This window comes from Arvicanthis niloticus, chromosome 24 (assembly GCF_011762505.2).
Source record: "Arvicanthis niloticus isolate mArvNil1 chromosome 24, mArvNil1.pat.X, whole genome shotgun sequence".
NCBI lineage: Eukaryota > Metazoa > Chordata > Mammalia > Rodentia > Muridae > Arvicanthis > Arvicanthis niloticus.
In genome coordinates this window covers 20,235,613-20,249,551 of record NC_133432.1, presented here as the reverse complement: position 1 = coordinate 20,249,551, position 13,939 = coordinate 20,235,613, and the positions used below count along the sequence as shown (strand labels likewise).

At 47.7% G+C, this 13,939-nt stretch overlaps 1 protein-coding gene across 3 annotated transcripts; it reads left to right on the top strand.

The window, feature by feature from the left end:
* Positions 1 to 2,299: 2,299 nt before the first annotated feature.
* On the top strand, positions 2,300 to 13,829 carry Phkg1 (phosphorylase kinase catalytic subunit gamma 1). 3 transcript variants are annotated; one of them, XM_076923017.1, is made up of 11 exons: positions 2,300 to 2,463; positions 3,905 to 4,068; positions 4,679 to 4,795; positions 5,240 to 5,418; positions 5,832 to 5,886; positions 9,176 to 9,241; positions 10,271 to 10,434; positions 11,485 to 11,575; positions 11,717 to 11,870; positions 12,266 to 12,391; positions 12,712 to 13,829. In XM_076923017.1, the coding sequence occupies exons 3-11, from the start codon at positions 4,713 to 4,715 to the stop codon at positions 12,958 to 12,960; spliced, it is 1,167 nt and encodes a 388-aa protein (XP_076779132.1). In that variant the 5' UTR covers positions 2,300 to 2,463; positions 3,905 to 4,068; positions 4,679 to 4,712; the 3' UTR covers positions 12,961 to 13,829. The 3 variants fall into 3 exon arrangements, with proteins under 3 accessions (XP_076779132.1, XP_076779134.1, XP_076779133.1); XM_076923019.1 differs by lacking the exon at positions 9,176 to 9,241; XM_076923018.1 differs by lacking the exon at positions 3,905 to 4,068 and having other exon boundaries at positions 2,304 to 2,463.
* The last annotated feature ends 110 nt before the right edge of the window (positions 13,830 to 13,939 follow it).

Here is a 13,939-nt window from a genome sequence, read left to right as displayed (position 1 = left end):
TAACAGCCCTGGATGACTTGGAACTGAGATCCCCTTGCCTCTGCCTCCCAAGTGCTGGGATTGCAGGCTTGTACCACCATGCCCTGCTATGTGGGGTCTTTTTTTTTTTTTTTTAATTTATTGTATGTGAATAGTATTTATTTAATGTGAGTTAACTTGCTGTCTTCAGACATGCCAAAAGAGGGCATCAGATCCTATTACAGACGGTTGTGAGCTACCATGTGTTTTCCTGGGAATTGAACTCAGGACATCTGGAAGCACAGTCTGTGCTCTTAACCACTGAGCTGCCTCCCCAGCCCCTCTAGCTATGTGGGGTCTTAACCCTTTGATTTTTTTTTTTTTTAACTTTTACCACATGTTAATTAAGATGTGTCAGGAGTTGGTGGGAGCCTCTGGGTCCATGCCACCAAAACAAGAGGGTAAGTGGTAAGCAGGTAGACATTTCTGAGGCCTGCTATGGCCACATGACACTGTGTCTTGCATGGAGGCAGCAGGCAGAAGCGTTTGGGTCTCCCTATATAGTCCAGATGTGTGTAAACGGCCTATCCTGCATCAGCTTCCCAAGTGCTGGGTACAGTTTTAAAACTATCCTGTAGCAAGGCTGTAGTGCACACTTTTAATCCCAGCGTTCAGAGTCAAAAGGCAGTTGGATCCCTGGGAGTTTGAGGCTGGCCTGGTCTACAGAGTGAGTTCCAGGACAGCTGAGGTACACAGAGAACACTGTCACAAACAATGAAACAACACAAACAACAAAAACATCCTGAGTTCAATTTCCAGCAACCACTTGGTGGTTCATATCAATATATAAAGAGATCTGGTGCCCTCTTCTGGCCTGAGGCATGTGTGAAAGCAGAACACTATAGTATTTTTGTTGTTGTTGTTTTTTGTTTGGTTGGTTGGGGGTTTTTTGTTGTTTTTTGAGACAGGGTTTCTCTGTGTAGCCCTGGCTGTCCTGGAACTCACTCTGTAGATCAGGCTGATCTCAGACTCAGAAATCTGCCTGCCTCTGCCTCCCAAGTGCTGGAATTAAAGGCATGTGCTACCACTGCCCGGCCCTTTTTTTTTTTTTTTTTTTTTTTTAGATTTATTTTACTTATATAAGTACACTGTAGTTTTCTTCAGACACACCAGAAGAGGGCATCAGATCCCATTACAGATGGTTGTGAGCCACCATGTGGTTGCTGGGAATTGAACTCAGGGCTTCTGGAAGAGTCAGTGCTCTTAACCACTGAGCCATCTCTCCAGCCCCTATACATTAGTATTTTTTTAAAAAACAAAACCATCCTCTATACAATTGTTTTCCCTGTTGTATTTGGATATTTTTACTTCTTGCAAACCAAAGCTAAAACCAACCCTTCTATGCTTGGAGGTTGGACCCTAGCACCTCAGGAAAACCTTATCACAGTGCTCCAAACTCTACCCCTACTCCCTCAGGGCTTATTCCAGGTTTAAACCAAGCTGGGCATAGAGGTACCTGTAACACCAATATTGGAAAGCAGGCAAGAGGATTTCCACAAGTTCAAGGCAGTCTGTCTCACACATGGGTGAGTCAAATATAGCTGTGAATCAGGAGAAATAAAAGCTCATTGCCATGCTTGGCTTTTCACACTTACAGTGCCAACACCCAGGCAGAGGCAGGAGCACAAGTGTGATGTCATCCTGGTCTGCATGGTTTCTGGGTAGTCAGAATTGTGTAATAAGATGCTTGCCTTCAAAAAAATAACAGTGCGGCCGGGCAGTGGTGGCACATGTCTTTAATCTCAGCCAGCACTTGGGAGGCAGAGGCAGGCAGATTTGTGAGTTCGAGGCCAGCCTGGTCTACAGAGTGAGTTCCAGGACAGCCAGGGCTACACAGAGAAACCCTGTCTCAAAAAAACCAAAAAAAAAAAAAGAGTTGCCTTGGTTATGGTGTTTGTTCACAGCAGTAAAATCCTAATTAAGACATATGCACTTGAATACATAATTAAAATTTTGTTTTTTTCTTTTTTCTTTTGTTTTTTTTTCCAGGCCAGATTTCTATGTGTAACTCTGGCTGTTGTGGAAACCATTCAAACTCAAAAGATCTACCTGCTTTTGCCTCTCGAATGCTGGAGGCACTCAGTTCAGCAAAAGCCATTATTTTAAAAAACAACAGGCTTTGCCTCTCCTGAGCCATTTGCTGTGTCCCATGCCATGTGTGCTTTCCCCAGCCTCCTCCAGGTGGCACCACTGATGTAGTTTTTGCCCCAGGCCTATCCCTACTGGGCCTTGGCCTGCATCCTAGGTTTGCAGTTGTGATTTATTTTTGGCAGGCTGGCCTTCCATCACCAAGTACCAAAGTCCCAGAAGAGGAGCAGGATAGCAACTCTAACAAGTGTCTGCTCAGGTCACGGCTTAGGTCCTTTGTGGTCCGCTGTCTCCCAAGGGCTCCAGAACCTTTGGAATTCTTGTCACTTCCATTCAAGGGCCTACAAGGACCTAACGGTGAGTAGCCAGGCAGTAGTCGGGAGCGATGGGGTTGTGAGGCAAAGACAGGAACCCCTCCCCAGGTCTGTTTGACCCATTTCCCCTCAGATCTGGGAGAGCACGGATTCTCAGAACACCTGTCAGTTTCTACAGATCATGCATCTGGCTGTGTTCTCTAACTAGCTTTCTGGGATATCAAATTCCAAAACACTGGACCATCTACTCTTATTTAGAACACCCCCACACCCGAAGGGAGTCTTGGCGCTAATGGATCAAGGGGCTAACGGAGCCATAAATTAAGATCCAAGATTGATTCAAGTCAGGCCTTAAGACCAGGGAGATGGACACATATATATTTTGAGAAAAGGTGAACACACAGCCAGAATTTGACCAGCCTGGCTTAGGATGGCATCCTGGTATAGGCCAAGAATTGCTCTGTACCCATGCAAGGGGTCTGGTGTGGCTGGCTAATAGGTGAGGGGCATACGTGCCCATCTTGGGCTTTTGGAATGGCCTTTCAGCAAACAGCCCTGTTTTTTGATGAGCACTAACACCTTTGGGTTCTGTTGGCTGTTGATTCCGTCAGTACACAGGCCTGGTTCTGCTATTGGCAAAGGAGACAGTTGTTATTCTAAACCTTCCTCGGGTAACCAGGCACCCAGTCGATGGACACCAGGCTTCCTGCAAAGGCCAGCTTGAGGCAGCCAGAATTGCTGCTTGGCTGGTCAGCAAATTGGGCCCCTCGGGAGACCAGGCTTTCTTGGAAGTGGACAAGAAGCATGTGCCTTTTGCCTGCTTGCCTTCTCCCTATTGCTGGGTTATTTTCTGCCTTTCTAAAACTCTGGATCTGAAGGAGGAATTCAGTTTCCTGGCAGGAGCCTCTATGTTCCTGGAACAAGATGGGCCAGCTTAGTTTCTCCATGTCCAAGCTTGAGCACCCTGACTCAGGGCTGGGGGTGTAGCTCAGCCCAGTCAGTAGCAGAGTGCTTGCCTAGTGTACTCAGTACCCTGGGTTCTATCCCTAGCACCTAAAAATAAAAATAAGACGGGCTGGAGAGATGGCTCAGTGGTTAAGAATACTGACTGCTCTTCCATGAGGGCCTGGGTTCAATTCCCAGCCTCGCCCCCATGGCAGCTCATTACTGTCCTTAGCTCCAGTTCCAGGAGAGCTGACACCTTTACAGGAACATACATGTAGGCAAGACGCCATGGCACATAAAATTAAATTATTATTGTTTTTTAAAGTAAAACAGAAATAAGAGTAACTGACTCATGGCAGGCATGGAGACACATGCCTTTAATGCCAGCACTGGGGATGCAGAGGCAGGTGGATTCATTTCTCTATGAGTTCTAGGCCAGCCACAGTGACATAGTGAGACCCTGTCTCAAAAAATAAATAAAATACAAACACCAACCAACCAACAACAAAAACTTTACTGTGTTGTCTACTCTGCTCCAGGACTACCGTACCTGCGTTGCTAGGTAGGATCTAGGGTATTCCATCGGCTAAGGCTCTACAGTGCATCACCTATCACCTGTCCATTGAATCATACCCGGCACTTGCCACACACCTGTGCTGGGCAGAAGGCCCAGAGACGCCTAAGCATCACAGTCTAATCGGAGGTAAGAACATAGGCTGAGGCCAAGAGCCACTCATCCAGCTCTGGTACAGTGCTTGGCTTTCTTTTGTAAGACTTATTTTGATTTTATGCGTATGGCTGTTTTGTTTGTGCACCGCTTTTTTTGTGCACCGTTTTGTCTGTGCCTGGTCCCGACAGAGGCCAGGAGAGGACACCTCATCCCCTGGAACTAGACTTATAGACGGTTGTGAGCTGCTCTGTGGGTGCTAAAACAGAAAAACTCCATCTTAGGAAAAAAAAAAAAAGACGGAAAGAAGGAAAGAAAGGAGGAAGGAAAAGAAAAGGAAAGGAAAGGAAAGGAAAGGAAAGGAAAGGAAAAGAAGGGGGGCCGGGCAGTGGTGGCACATGCCTTTAATTCCAGCACTTGGGAGGCAGAGGCAGGTGGATTTCTGAGTTTGAGGCCAGCCTGGTCTACAGAGTGAGTTCCAGGACAGCCAGGACTACACAGAGAAACCCTGTCTCGAAAAAAACAACAACAACAACAAAAAAAAAAACCCAAAAACAAAACAAAACAACCCCCCCCAAAAAAAAGGGGGGGAGGAGGGAGGCAGGAGGGGTGGGAACTTTCCTGCTTCTTTCTGTGCCCTTTTCAGAGGTCCTTGGGATCCTCCTGAGACCCACCTGACCATGACCCGGGATGAGGCCCTTCCTGACTCCCATTCCGCACAGAGTTTCTATGAGAACTACGAGCCCAAGGAGATCCTGGGCAGGTAAGACCTGGACCGCCAGTGGAAGTCCTGCCCTCAGCTCCTGCTCGCATCACAGATTGGCTCCACCCTCCGCACTAACCGGGTTTCTTATCCCTTAGCTCCTCCCTATAGGTTGAGAAGCAAAGCCCATGTTACAGCTCAGGTCCTTTGATTCCCTGATTGATTTAATTTCTGTTTCCTGAGTACAAGTGTTTCGGCTGTATGCATGTTTGTGCAGCACATTCGTGTCTGGTGTTTTTAGAAGTCAGAGTAGGTGTCGGATCCCCGGGAGTTCCAGACAGTTGCTAGTGGCCATGTGGGTGCCGGGAACTGAACCCAGGCTCTCTGAAAGAACAAGTACTCAATCTCTGAGCTTTTCCTCCAGTCCCTGTACTGTATGTAGCCTTTGGTAAGGGACTCGGCTGGAGTATGGAGTCCCGAGGCCATCTGTTCTCTGCCCACAAGGGGAGTCAGCAGCGTGGTCAGGCGCTGCATCCACAAACCTACATGCCAGGAATACGCAGTCAAAATCATTGACGTCACCGGCGGAGGAAGCTTTAGCTCTGAGGAGGTACAGGAGCTTCGGGAAGCCACCCTGAAGGAGGTGGACATCCTGCAGAAGGTCTCAGGATACCCCAACATCAGTAAGTGTATCCTCCAAACTTCCCTACTCCCCCGGGCACAAGCCATGGCAGGATGCTTCATAGTGAGTGATTCTGCCCTAATAACCCAAGTCAGGGTGTTAAGAGCCACCTTGTGACCAGCTCTATCCATTCAAGGGCATCCTGCTCAGTGGCTCTGCCAGCCAGCCTGTTATTGGGGCTCGAGATGCCTCCCTCATTGCTTAGAATGGGTACAGCCAATGTTGGAAGCTGGGAGGGGCTGGTGGGAAAGCGGAGTATGAAGTCCCTGGTCCTTCCCACATCACAACGATTGCCTTGGAACCCCATCACATTCTCACCCCTGCCTTTGAAGCCAGCCTGCCTGGTCTCTGTGCCCTGTGGTCCATATTAAGGTTCCTCTGCTCCTTGAGACCAGCTAGCCTTTTCCGTTTCAGTACAGCTGAAGGACACTTACGAGACCAACACTTTCTTCTTCTTGGTATTTGATCTGTAAGTACCCAACCCTGGAGCCACCATTATCCTGGGGCTTATGAAGCTCTCCAGCAGTCCTCCCCAGTCTGTTGGGGACCAACCAACATCAGCCCCAAGCAAAATAAAGAGCTGATTCAGGTTCAGGGCCATTCCAAGTTTCAGATTTGAAACTTGGAATACCACCTATGGGTAGATTAAATATATATATATATATATATATATATATATATATATATATATATATATATATATTTAAATATTAAATATTATATATATATTGTGTGTGTATGTATATGTGTGTGTGTGTTTTCTTTTAATTAATTTTTTTTGAGACAGGGTTTCTCTGTGTAAAAGCCCTGGCTATTCTCGAGCTTGCTCTGTAGACCAGGCTGGCCTCTAACTCACAGAGATACTCCTGCTTCTGCCTCCCGAGTGCTCGGATTAAAGGCATGCACCACCACCGCCAACTTTATGATTAGTTTTTATTAGAAAGAAATTTCCAAGATGGGTGTAGTGACCTGTGCCTTTAGTCCCAGCACTTGGGAGGCAGAGGCAGGCAGATAGATAGCTCTGTGAGTTTCAGGCTAGCCTGGTCTACAAAGTGAGTTCCATCAGAGAAACCCTTTAAAAAAAGAAAAGAAAAGAAAAGAAAAGAAAAGAAAAGAAAAGAAAAGAGGAAAATATTCCTCCAAGTGAGGCCAGGCATGCCTTTAATTCTAGCACTTGAGAGACAGAAGCTTGGTGAGTTCTGAGCCTGCCTGGTCTACACTGTGAGTTCTAGGCCAGCCCAAGTGTATAGAGAGACCCTGTCTCAAAAACAAAGGAACATAAGAAGGGGATGGGCAGGTGGGGAGTGAGAACTTGAGGGAAGAGGAGAAGGGAGGGGAAGAGAGACCTGAACTTTGAAGCTTGCCTGGGTGGTTCACATCTGCAGTGCCAGCACTCTGGAGACTGAGGCAAAAGCATCAAAAGTTTGAAGCCAGTTTGTGCCACATAGCTGTGCCTTGTCTCAGAAAACAAAAACCAAAAAATAGTCAATTCAATCTTTTTTCCCTTCCTCATCTAGAACGTGGTCTCTGCTAGAGCAATCTAGTTTTACCCTGGAGGGCTTCTCGGGACACCGGTAAAAATAGCTTCTCCAAGCCACCTCGCTAAAGGTTAAAGACATTTGAGCTGTCCCCAAAGGTTACACAGGACAGAGCCCTGTGGATACAGCAGAATGGCTCCCACTGGGCAGGGGAGGGGGTCTTTCTAGGGTGAGTCTTGTGGTTAAATAGGAAAAGATAAAACTGGGCAACCTTGGTACAGGCCTATAATCCAACTCAGGAGAGTAAGGGAGAAGAATTATTGCCATGGTTTTAAGGCTAGCCTGGGCAACATTGTGAGACCTTGCTACAAATTTTTCTTATATAAATAATGAGAAAAGAGGAATCAGAAAATATTGGAGGGTTCAGCAGGTAGGTACAATATGAAATGTTTCAACACTACAAACCTACTGTCATAGTTTTCTTGAGTAAATTCTCTCCTTAAATTAACTGTAATGGGGGCTGGAGAGATGGCTCAGCGGTTAAGAGCACTGACTGCTCTTCCAGAGGTCCTGAGTTCAATTCCCAGCAACCACATGGTGGCTCACAACCATCTGTAATGGGCTCCGACGTGTCTGAGACAGCTATAGTGTACTCATATGCATAAAATAAATAAAAAATTCTTTTTAAAAATTAACTGTAATGTGCTGGGTAGGGGGAACACACCTTTGATCTCAGAACTCAGAAGGCAAAGCCAGGTAGATCTCTGTGAGTTTGAGGCTAGCCTAGTCTACAGAGTGAGAGAGAAACCCTGTCTTGAAAAAAAAAAAAAAAAACCCAACCAAACAACCAAACAAAAAAACAAACCACATACATAAAACAAAACAAACAAACAAACTTAATTGTGAGGTATGGAGAAGTCAAGACTCCCTGTGTTGGCTTGTTTTATGTCAACTTGATGCAAGCAAGAGTCACAAGTGAGGAGGGAGCCTCAGTTGGGAAAAATGCCTCCATAAATCCAGATGTAGGGGCTGGAGAGATGGCTCAACAGTTAAGAGCACTGACTGCTCTTCCAGATGTTCCGAGTTCAGTTCCCAGCAACCACTACAGTGTACTCATATACATAAAATAAATAATTAAAAAAAAAAAAAAACCCTAGATGTAGGCGAGCCTGTAGGGCATTTTCAAGTGCTGGGCCTGAAGGTGTGTGCCACCAGATCTGGCCTGTGTCTTCATTATTTAAGCCATTTATTTTTATTATCTTTAGTGTGTGTGTATGTGTCTGTCTGTCTGTGGGTATGTGCGAGTGAGTGCAGATTCCTGTGCAGACCAGAGGCTGTCTTGAATTCTGTGGAGCTAGAGTTATACACAATTGTTAGTGCCTTGACATGAGTGCTGGGAACCAAACCCGGTTCTTCCAGAAGAGCAGTCAGTGCTCTTAACTGCTGAGCCATCTCTCCAGCCCGTTTCTGTTCTTTTTTTTTTTTTTTTTTTTTTAAGATTTATTTATTTATTATATATATAGTATTCTCAGGACCTCTAGAAGAGCAGTCAGTGCTCTTAACCTCTGCACCGTCTTTCCAACCCCCAGTTCTTTGTTTGTTTGGTTTTGGTTTTGAAACATGATTCCATGTAGTTCAAGCTAGCCTCCAACTCACTATGTAGAAGAGGCTGGCCTTGAACTCCTGATTCCCCTGTGTCCACCTCCCACTCGGATTACAGGTATATGCCCGTCACCACTGGCTTTTAAACGTATGACAGGCAAACTTTGCTTCCCCAGCACTTACACTGTTGTTCTTTCCATCTGTTTCCTGGCAAAAATTCCCAACTCCTCTATATCTGGTTTTAGGGGTCCTGGGCCAGAGACTCAGATGCCTAACTTCCGCCCCCAGCGCAAAAGGATCCCAGGGTGCCTTGTATTTTCATAGGCAGGGACATCATATATTCCCAGCTTCTTGTTTTTCTTCCAATTCTTCCTGGACAACTCCACTTCCTCCCCGGGTTTCTTTCTTTCTTTTTCTTGTTTGTTTGTTTTTCAAGACAGGGTTTCTCTGTGTAGCCCTGGCTGTCCTGGAACTCACTCTGTAGACCAGGCTGGCCTCGAACTCAGAAATCCGCCTGCCTCTGCCTCCCAAGTGCTGGGATTAAAGGCGTGCGCCACTACCGCCCGGCCCTCCCCTGGTTTCTTAACTCGAGGAAGAACCTTTGATAGCAGCAGGGTGGGAATACAGGTCTGGGGCAAGTAAGGAGCTGGTGGTCTTGGAAACGCTTTGTTCCCACAGAATGAAGAGAGGGGAACTTTTTGACTATCTGACTGAGAAGGTCACCTTAACGGAGAAGGAAACCAGGTAAGGCGCCTGTGCTTTCTCCAGGAAGTCTCCCAGTACTAGCAGCGACGCGGTCCAGTGGGAAGCCTGGCTTGCATGTTTTTAGTTGAGGTCATGCTGGCTTCTGGGATCTCCCAGCTCCTGGGCTCAATCTACACTCTAGATGCTAGACTGACTGTCCCAGCCTATCCTAGCTCCAGCTTCGAATGCGGTGTGGTTGGCATGGGGGCTTTGGCCTCCCTGAATCTTCTCTCTGCTGAGTGGAAGAGGAACATGTAGAAGAATACTCAATTCTGTGGTATGGAAAGTTTTGCCTAATTCTAGAATCAAAAATTAAGCCAATGTACCTAGAGAGATGGCTCGGCAATTAGAGCGCTTGTTAGTCTGTCTGTCTGTCTGTCTGTCTCTCTCTCTCTCTTTTTTAAAAAAGATTTTATTTCTGGGCTGGAGAGATGGCTCATTGGTTAAGAGCACTGACTGCTCTTCTGGAGGTCCTGAGTTCAGTTCCCAGCAACGACATGGTGGCTCACAGCCATCTATAATGGGATCTGATGCCCTCTTCCCGTGTGTGTCTGGAGACAGCTACAGAGTACTCATATAAATAGAAATAAATAATATTAAAAGCACACACCTTTAATCCCAGCACTTGGGAGGCAGAGGCAGGGGGATCTCTGAGTTCGAGGCCAGCCTGGTCTACAGAGTGAGTTCCAGGACAGCCAGGGCTACACAGAGAAACCCTGTCTCAAAAAACCCAAAAAACCAAAACCAAAACCAAAACAAAAGGCCGGGCAGTGGTGGCGCATGCCTTTAATCCCAGCACTTGGGAGGCAAAGGCAGGCGGATTTCTGAGTTTGAGGCCAGCCTGGTCTACAGAGTGAGTTCCAGGACAGCCAGGACTACACAAAGAAACTCTGTCTCAAAAAAAAAAAAACAAAAAAACAAAAAAACAAAAAAAAACAAAAAAACAACAACAACAAAAAAAACCCCACAAAACCCAAAACAAAACAAAAAAACAACAATAACAAGCCAATGCCTTGCATCTCCCTCCAGAAAGATCATGCGGGCCCTGCTGGAGGTGATCTGTACCTTGCACAAGCTCAACATTGTCCATCGGGACCTGAAGCCAGAGAACATCCTTTTGGATGACAACATGAACATCAAGCTTACAGACTTCGGCTTTTCCTGCCAGTTGCAGCCAGGAGAGAAGCTCCGAGGTCTGGTACCATGGCCTTGGCCCCGTAGAGGGGGCGTCAGGGATGGAAACTGCATGATTTTTTTTCTCCCCAGATTAAAATCTCTAGCATGTCAGTGGCTAAGGAGATGGTTCCATGGGTCAAATGGAATACACAAGCATGAGGACCTGAGTTCGAATCCCCAGAGCCCATGTAACTTCAGCACTGGACAGGCAGCTAGGAGGATTCCCTCCGGGTTGCTGGCTGGTCTACCTGAATCAGTCAGCTCCAGGCCTGTCTCAAAAACAAGATGGAGGAGGCTGGAGAGATGGCTCAGAGCTTAAGAGCACTGGCTACTCTTCCAGAGGTTCTGAGTTCAATTCCCAGCAACCACATGGTGGCTCATAACTATCTATGATGAGATCTGGTGCTCTCTTCTGGCCTGTAGGCATACATGCAAGCTAAACTGTGTATACATAATAAACAAACAAAAAACCCCCAAGATGGAGAGCAATCACTCACACAATTATTTCTCATATGTATGGTGCTAGGACTCAAATTCATGTCCTCTGGAAGAGCCCCTCCCCCCCAATATTCTTAATCATAATAAATGACTCATCTCTGGGGTGTGTGTGTGTGAGATTGTGTGTGTATGTATGTGTGTCTGCCTGCCTGCCTCTGCCTCCCACATATCCCACACGGATTCCTAGGTCCTTAAAAGAGCATGTATTTATGTAGAGGACCCAAGTTTCAGTTCCCAGCATCCACATAGGAAGGGAGACTTTCAAAGTCACTTACAGATCCAGTTCTAAGGGATCTGACTCTTCTGGTCTCTGTGGGCATTTTTACCTATGTGTACTGCCAACATATACATATCCACTGAGTCAGGTTTCCACCTGAGTTCTATGCCAGGGTGCCTAAAAGGACCTAGGAATCCACGGGTGGCCCTCTGCGCCTGTGTATTCCGCCGTTACTACTGAGTATAAAATTGGAGAGCCCTACTCAGCACTGTTTTGTCTCTGGGCTTTCTTGGGTAACTTCTTCCAAGAGAGGGCCCCTGGTGGCCTGTCCTGATAGCGGCTGTTCCTGCAGAGGTTTGTGGGACTCCTAGTTATCTGGCCCCTGAAATCATCCAGTGCTCCATGGACGAAGGCCACCCTGGCTATGGGAAGGAGGTGGACATGTAAGTGATATGGGTAGTTGGGGGGAGGTGGTCACAACCACGGCCTGACCCCAGGGAAGCTAGGAACGATGGCCAGCCACTCCTGCATGGCTCCCCTACCCATGAGGCTAAGGGTGACACGAGGCCCTGTCCACCCTCCAGGTGGAGCACAGGAGTCATCATGTACACGCTGCTGGCTGGCTCGCCGCCCTTCTGGCACCGGAAACAAATGCTAATGTTGAGGATGATCATGGATGGCAAATACCAGTTTGGCTCACCAGAGTGGGATGACTACTCAGACACGGTGAAAGACTTGGTGAGAGGGAAAGAAGAACACCCCAATACAGGGAGCATGCCCCAGAGTGGAGGAATCTCCAGGAGGGAGCACTGTCTGTCTCAATGGAGTTAATAAGGAAGGAAGGGTTTGTTCCGGCTCCTGCTTCATGGCTACAGGTGTGCGGAGGAGCATCCACGGTCAGGAAGCAGAGGGAGATTGATGCAGGACCCCCAGCCCATGAACTGGAACCACCCACATTTAGGGTGTAGCTTCTCACCTAAACCCATGTAAACAATTCCGCACAGACAGGTCCAGAGACCTGTTGTCCGTGATGCTTCTAAATTCTGTCAAGTTGGCAATCAGGACTGACCCTCACACCCCCGAGTTTTCCAGAACGCTGCTCTGGTATCCTCAGGTCCCTCCTGTTCTCACAGGTGTCTCGCTTCTTGGTGGTGAAACCCCAGGACCGCTGCTCGGCGGAAGAGGCCTTGGCACATCCTTTCTTCCAGGAGTACATAGTAGAGGAAGTTCGGCACTTCAGCCCCCGAGGGAAGTTCAAGGTACTGAAATTTAACCTCCCCAAGGCTGTTGAGGGAGGTTGCTGTTGGCTCCTGAAGCACTCTATACCTGCTGGCACCAGGCTCCCAGAACCTTAAACTATGGGGGGGGGGGGGGAATTCTAGAATTGCCCCTCTTCTTGTGCCCCACTGTTTGACTCTCTGGTTGCAGGGATGTCAGCTAACTGACCCTGTTAGCCTAAATCCCTGTAGACGCTTATAGCCTGGAAATAGGAGGCATTATGAAGGGCACCCCCAAAGCCATCTAAGGTTTCCCGACAAGCTCCGCTGTCGGCTGAGGGTTCTCAGTGCTGCCCCTGCAGGTGATCTGTCTAACTGTGCTGGCATCAGTAAGGATCTACTACCAGTACCGTCGGGTGAAGCCGGTAACCAGGGAGATCGTCATCCGAGATCCTTACGCCCTACGGCCACTACGGAGGCTCATCGACGCTTACGCTTTCCGCATCTATGGCCACTGGGTGAAGAAAGGGCAACAGCAGAACAGAGCTGCCCTCTTCGAGCACACGCCCAAGGCAGTGCTCCTCTCCTTGGCTGAGGAGGAGGACTTCTGAGGGGCGGAGGGGCACAGGGGAAAGCAGAGAGGTTACTCCCCCGGAACTGTGAGAAGCGGATGCCCCAAGTAGGCTTCTGCAAAGGAGCAGGTGGCCCTACTCTGCGCTCTCAAAGGCTTGCCGCTAGATGCGCAGGGTGTTCCCAATAAACAGCAGTAATAACAGCTGGAGCTGGGTGTGCCGTTGCATGTGCCTGTTGCCCCGAGACAGTAGAATCCCAGGTTCTAGGCCAGCCTGGGCAGCTTAGTGATCATTATTTCAAAATAAAAATAGGGCTGGGAATGTAACTCTGTGGTGAGTGTAAGGTCTCTAAATTCAACCTCTGGTATGGCAAAAACAGATAACAAATCCAATTCAGTGAGGACCCGTCAGGCAGGAATGGAAGGGTAGGGAACGCGTGTGTTCTGGGAACTATAAGCCTTCTGGCTTCTCTATTATGCACGCTTGTCAATGTCTCTAGGGTTTTTTTTTTTTTTTTTTTTTTTTTTAAGATTTATGTATTCTATTTTGTCCACATATGTATTATGTATACCACATGCATGCAGTACCTGTGGAGGTCACAAGAGGGCGTCAGAAACCCTGAAACGAGTTGCAGCTGGGACCACCTTGTGGTTGGTAGGAACTGAACCCCTCCTCTACAAGAACAAGAACTCATAACCGCCCAGCCTAGTCTCACTTTCTACATGGGCCCAAGGTTATCGATAGTTGAGGAAGTGGGAGCAGGATGGTCAGGAGTTCAAGGTCGTTCTTGGCTACATAAGGAGCTTGAGGCTATTATGGGCTACATGAAACCCTGTCTTAAAATATACTGGACTTCCTGTCGGGCAGTGGTGGTGCACGCCTTTAATCCCAGCACTTGGGAGGCAGAGGCAGGCAGATTTTCTGAGTTCAAGTCCAGCCTCGTCTACAGAGTGAGTTCCAGGACAGCCAGGGCTACACAGAGAAACCCTGTCTCGAAAAAACCAAGTATGTATGTATG

What these genes read in the sequence shown, in the direction of transcription:
- Phkg1 (XM_076923017.1), top strand. Translation starts at nt 4,713, where the DNA reads ATGACCCGGGATGAGGCCCTTCCTGACTCCCATTCCGCACAGAGTTTC. An exon ending in TTCTTCTTGGTATTTGATCT is followed by an intron (nt 5,887 to 9,175) that starts GTAAGTACCCAA and finishes TTGTTCCCACAG; the next exon opens with AATGAAGAGAGGGGAACTTT. An exon ending in TTAACGGAGAAGGAAACCAG is followed by an intron (nt 9,242 to 10,270) that starts GTAAGGCGCCTG and finishes ATCTCCCTCCAG; the next exon opens with AAAGATCATGCGGGCCCTGC.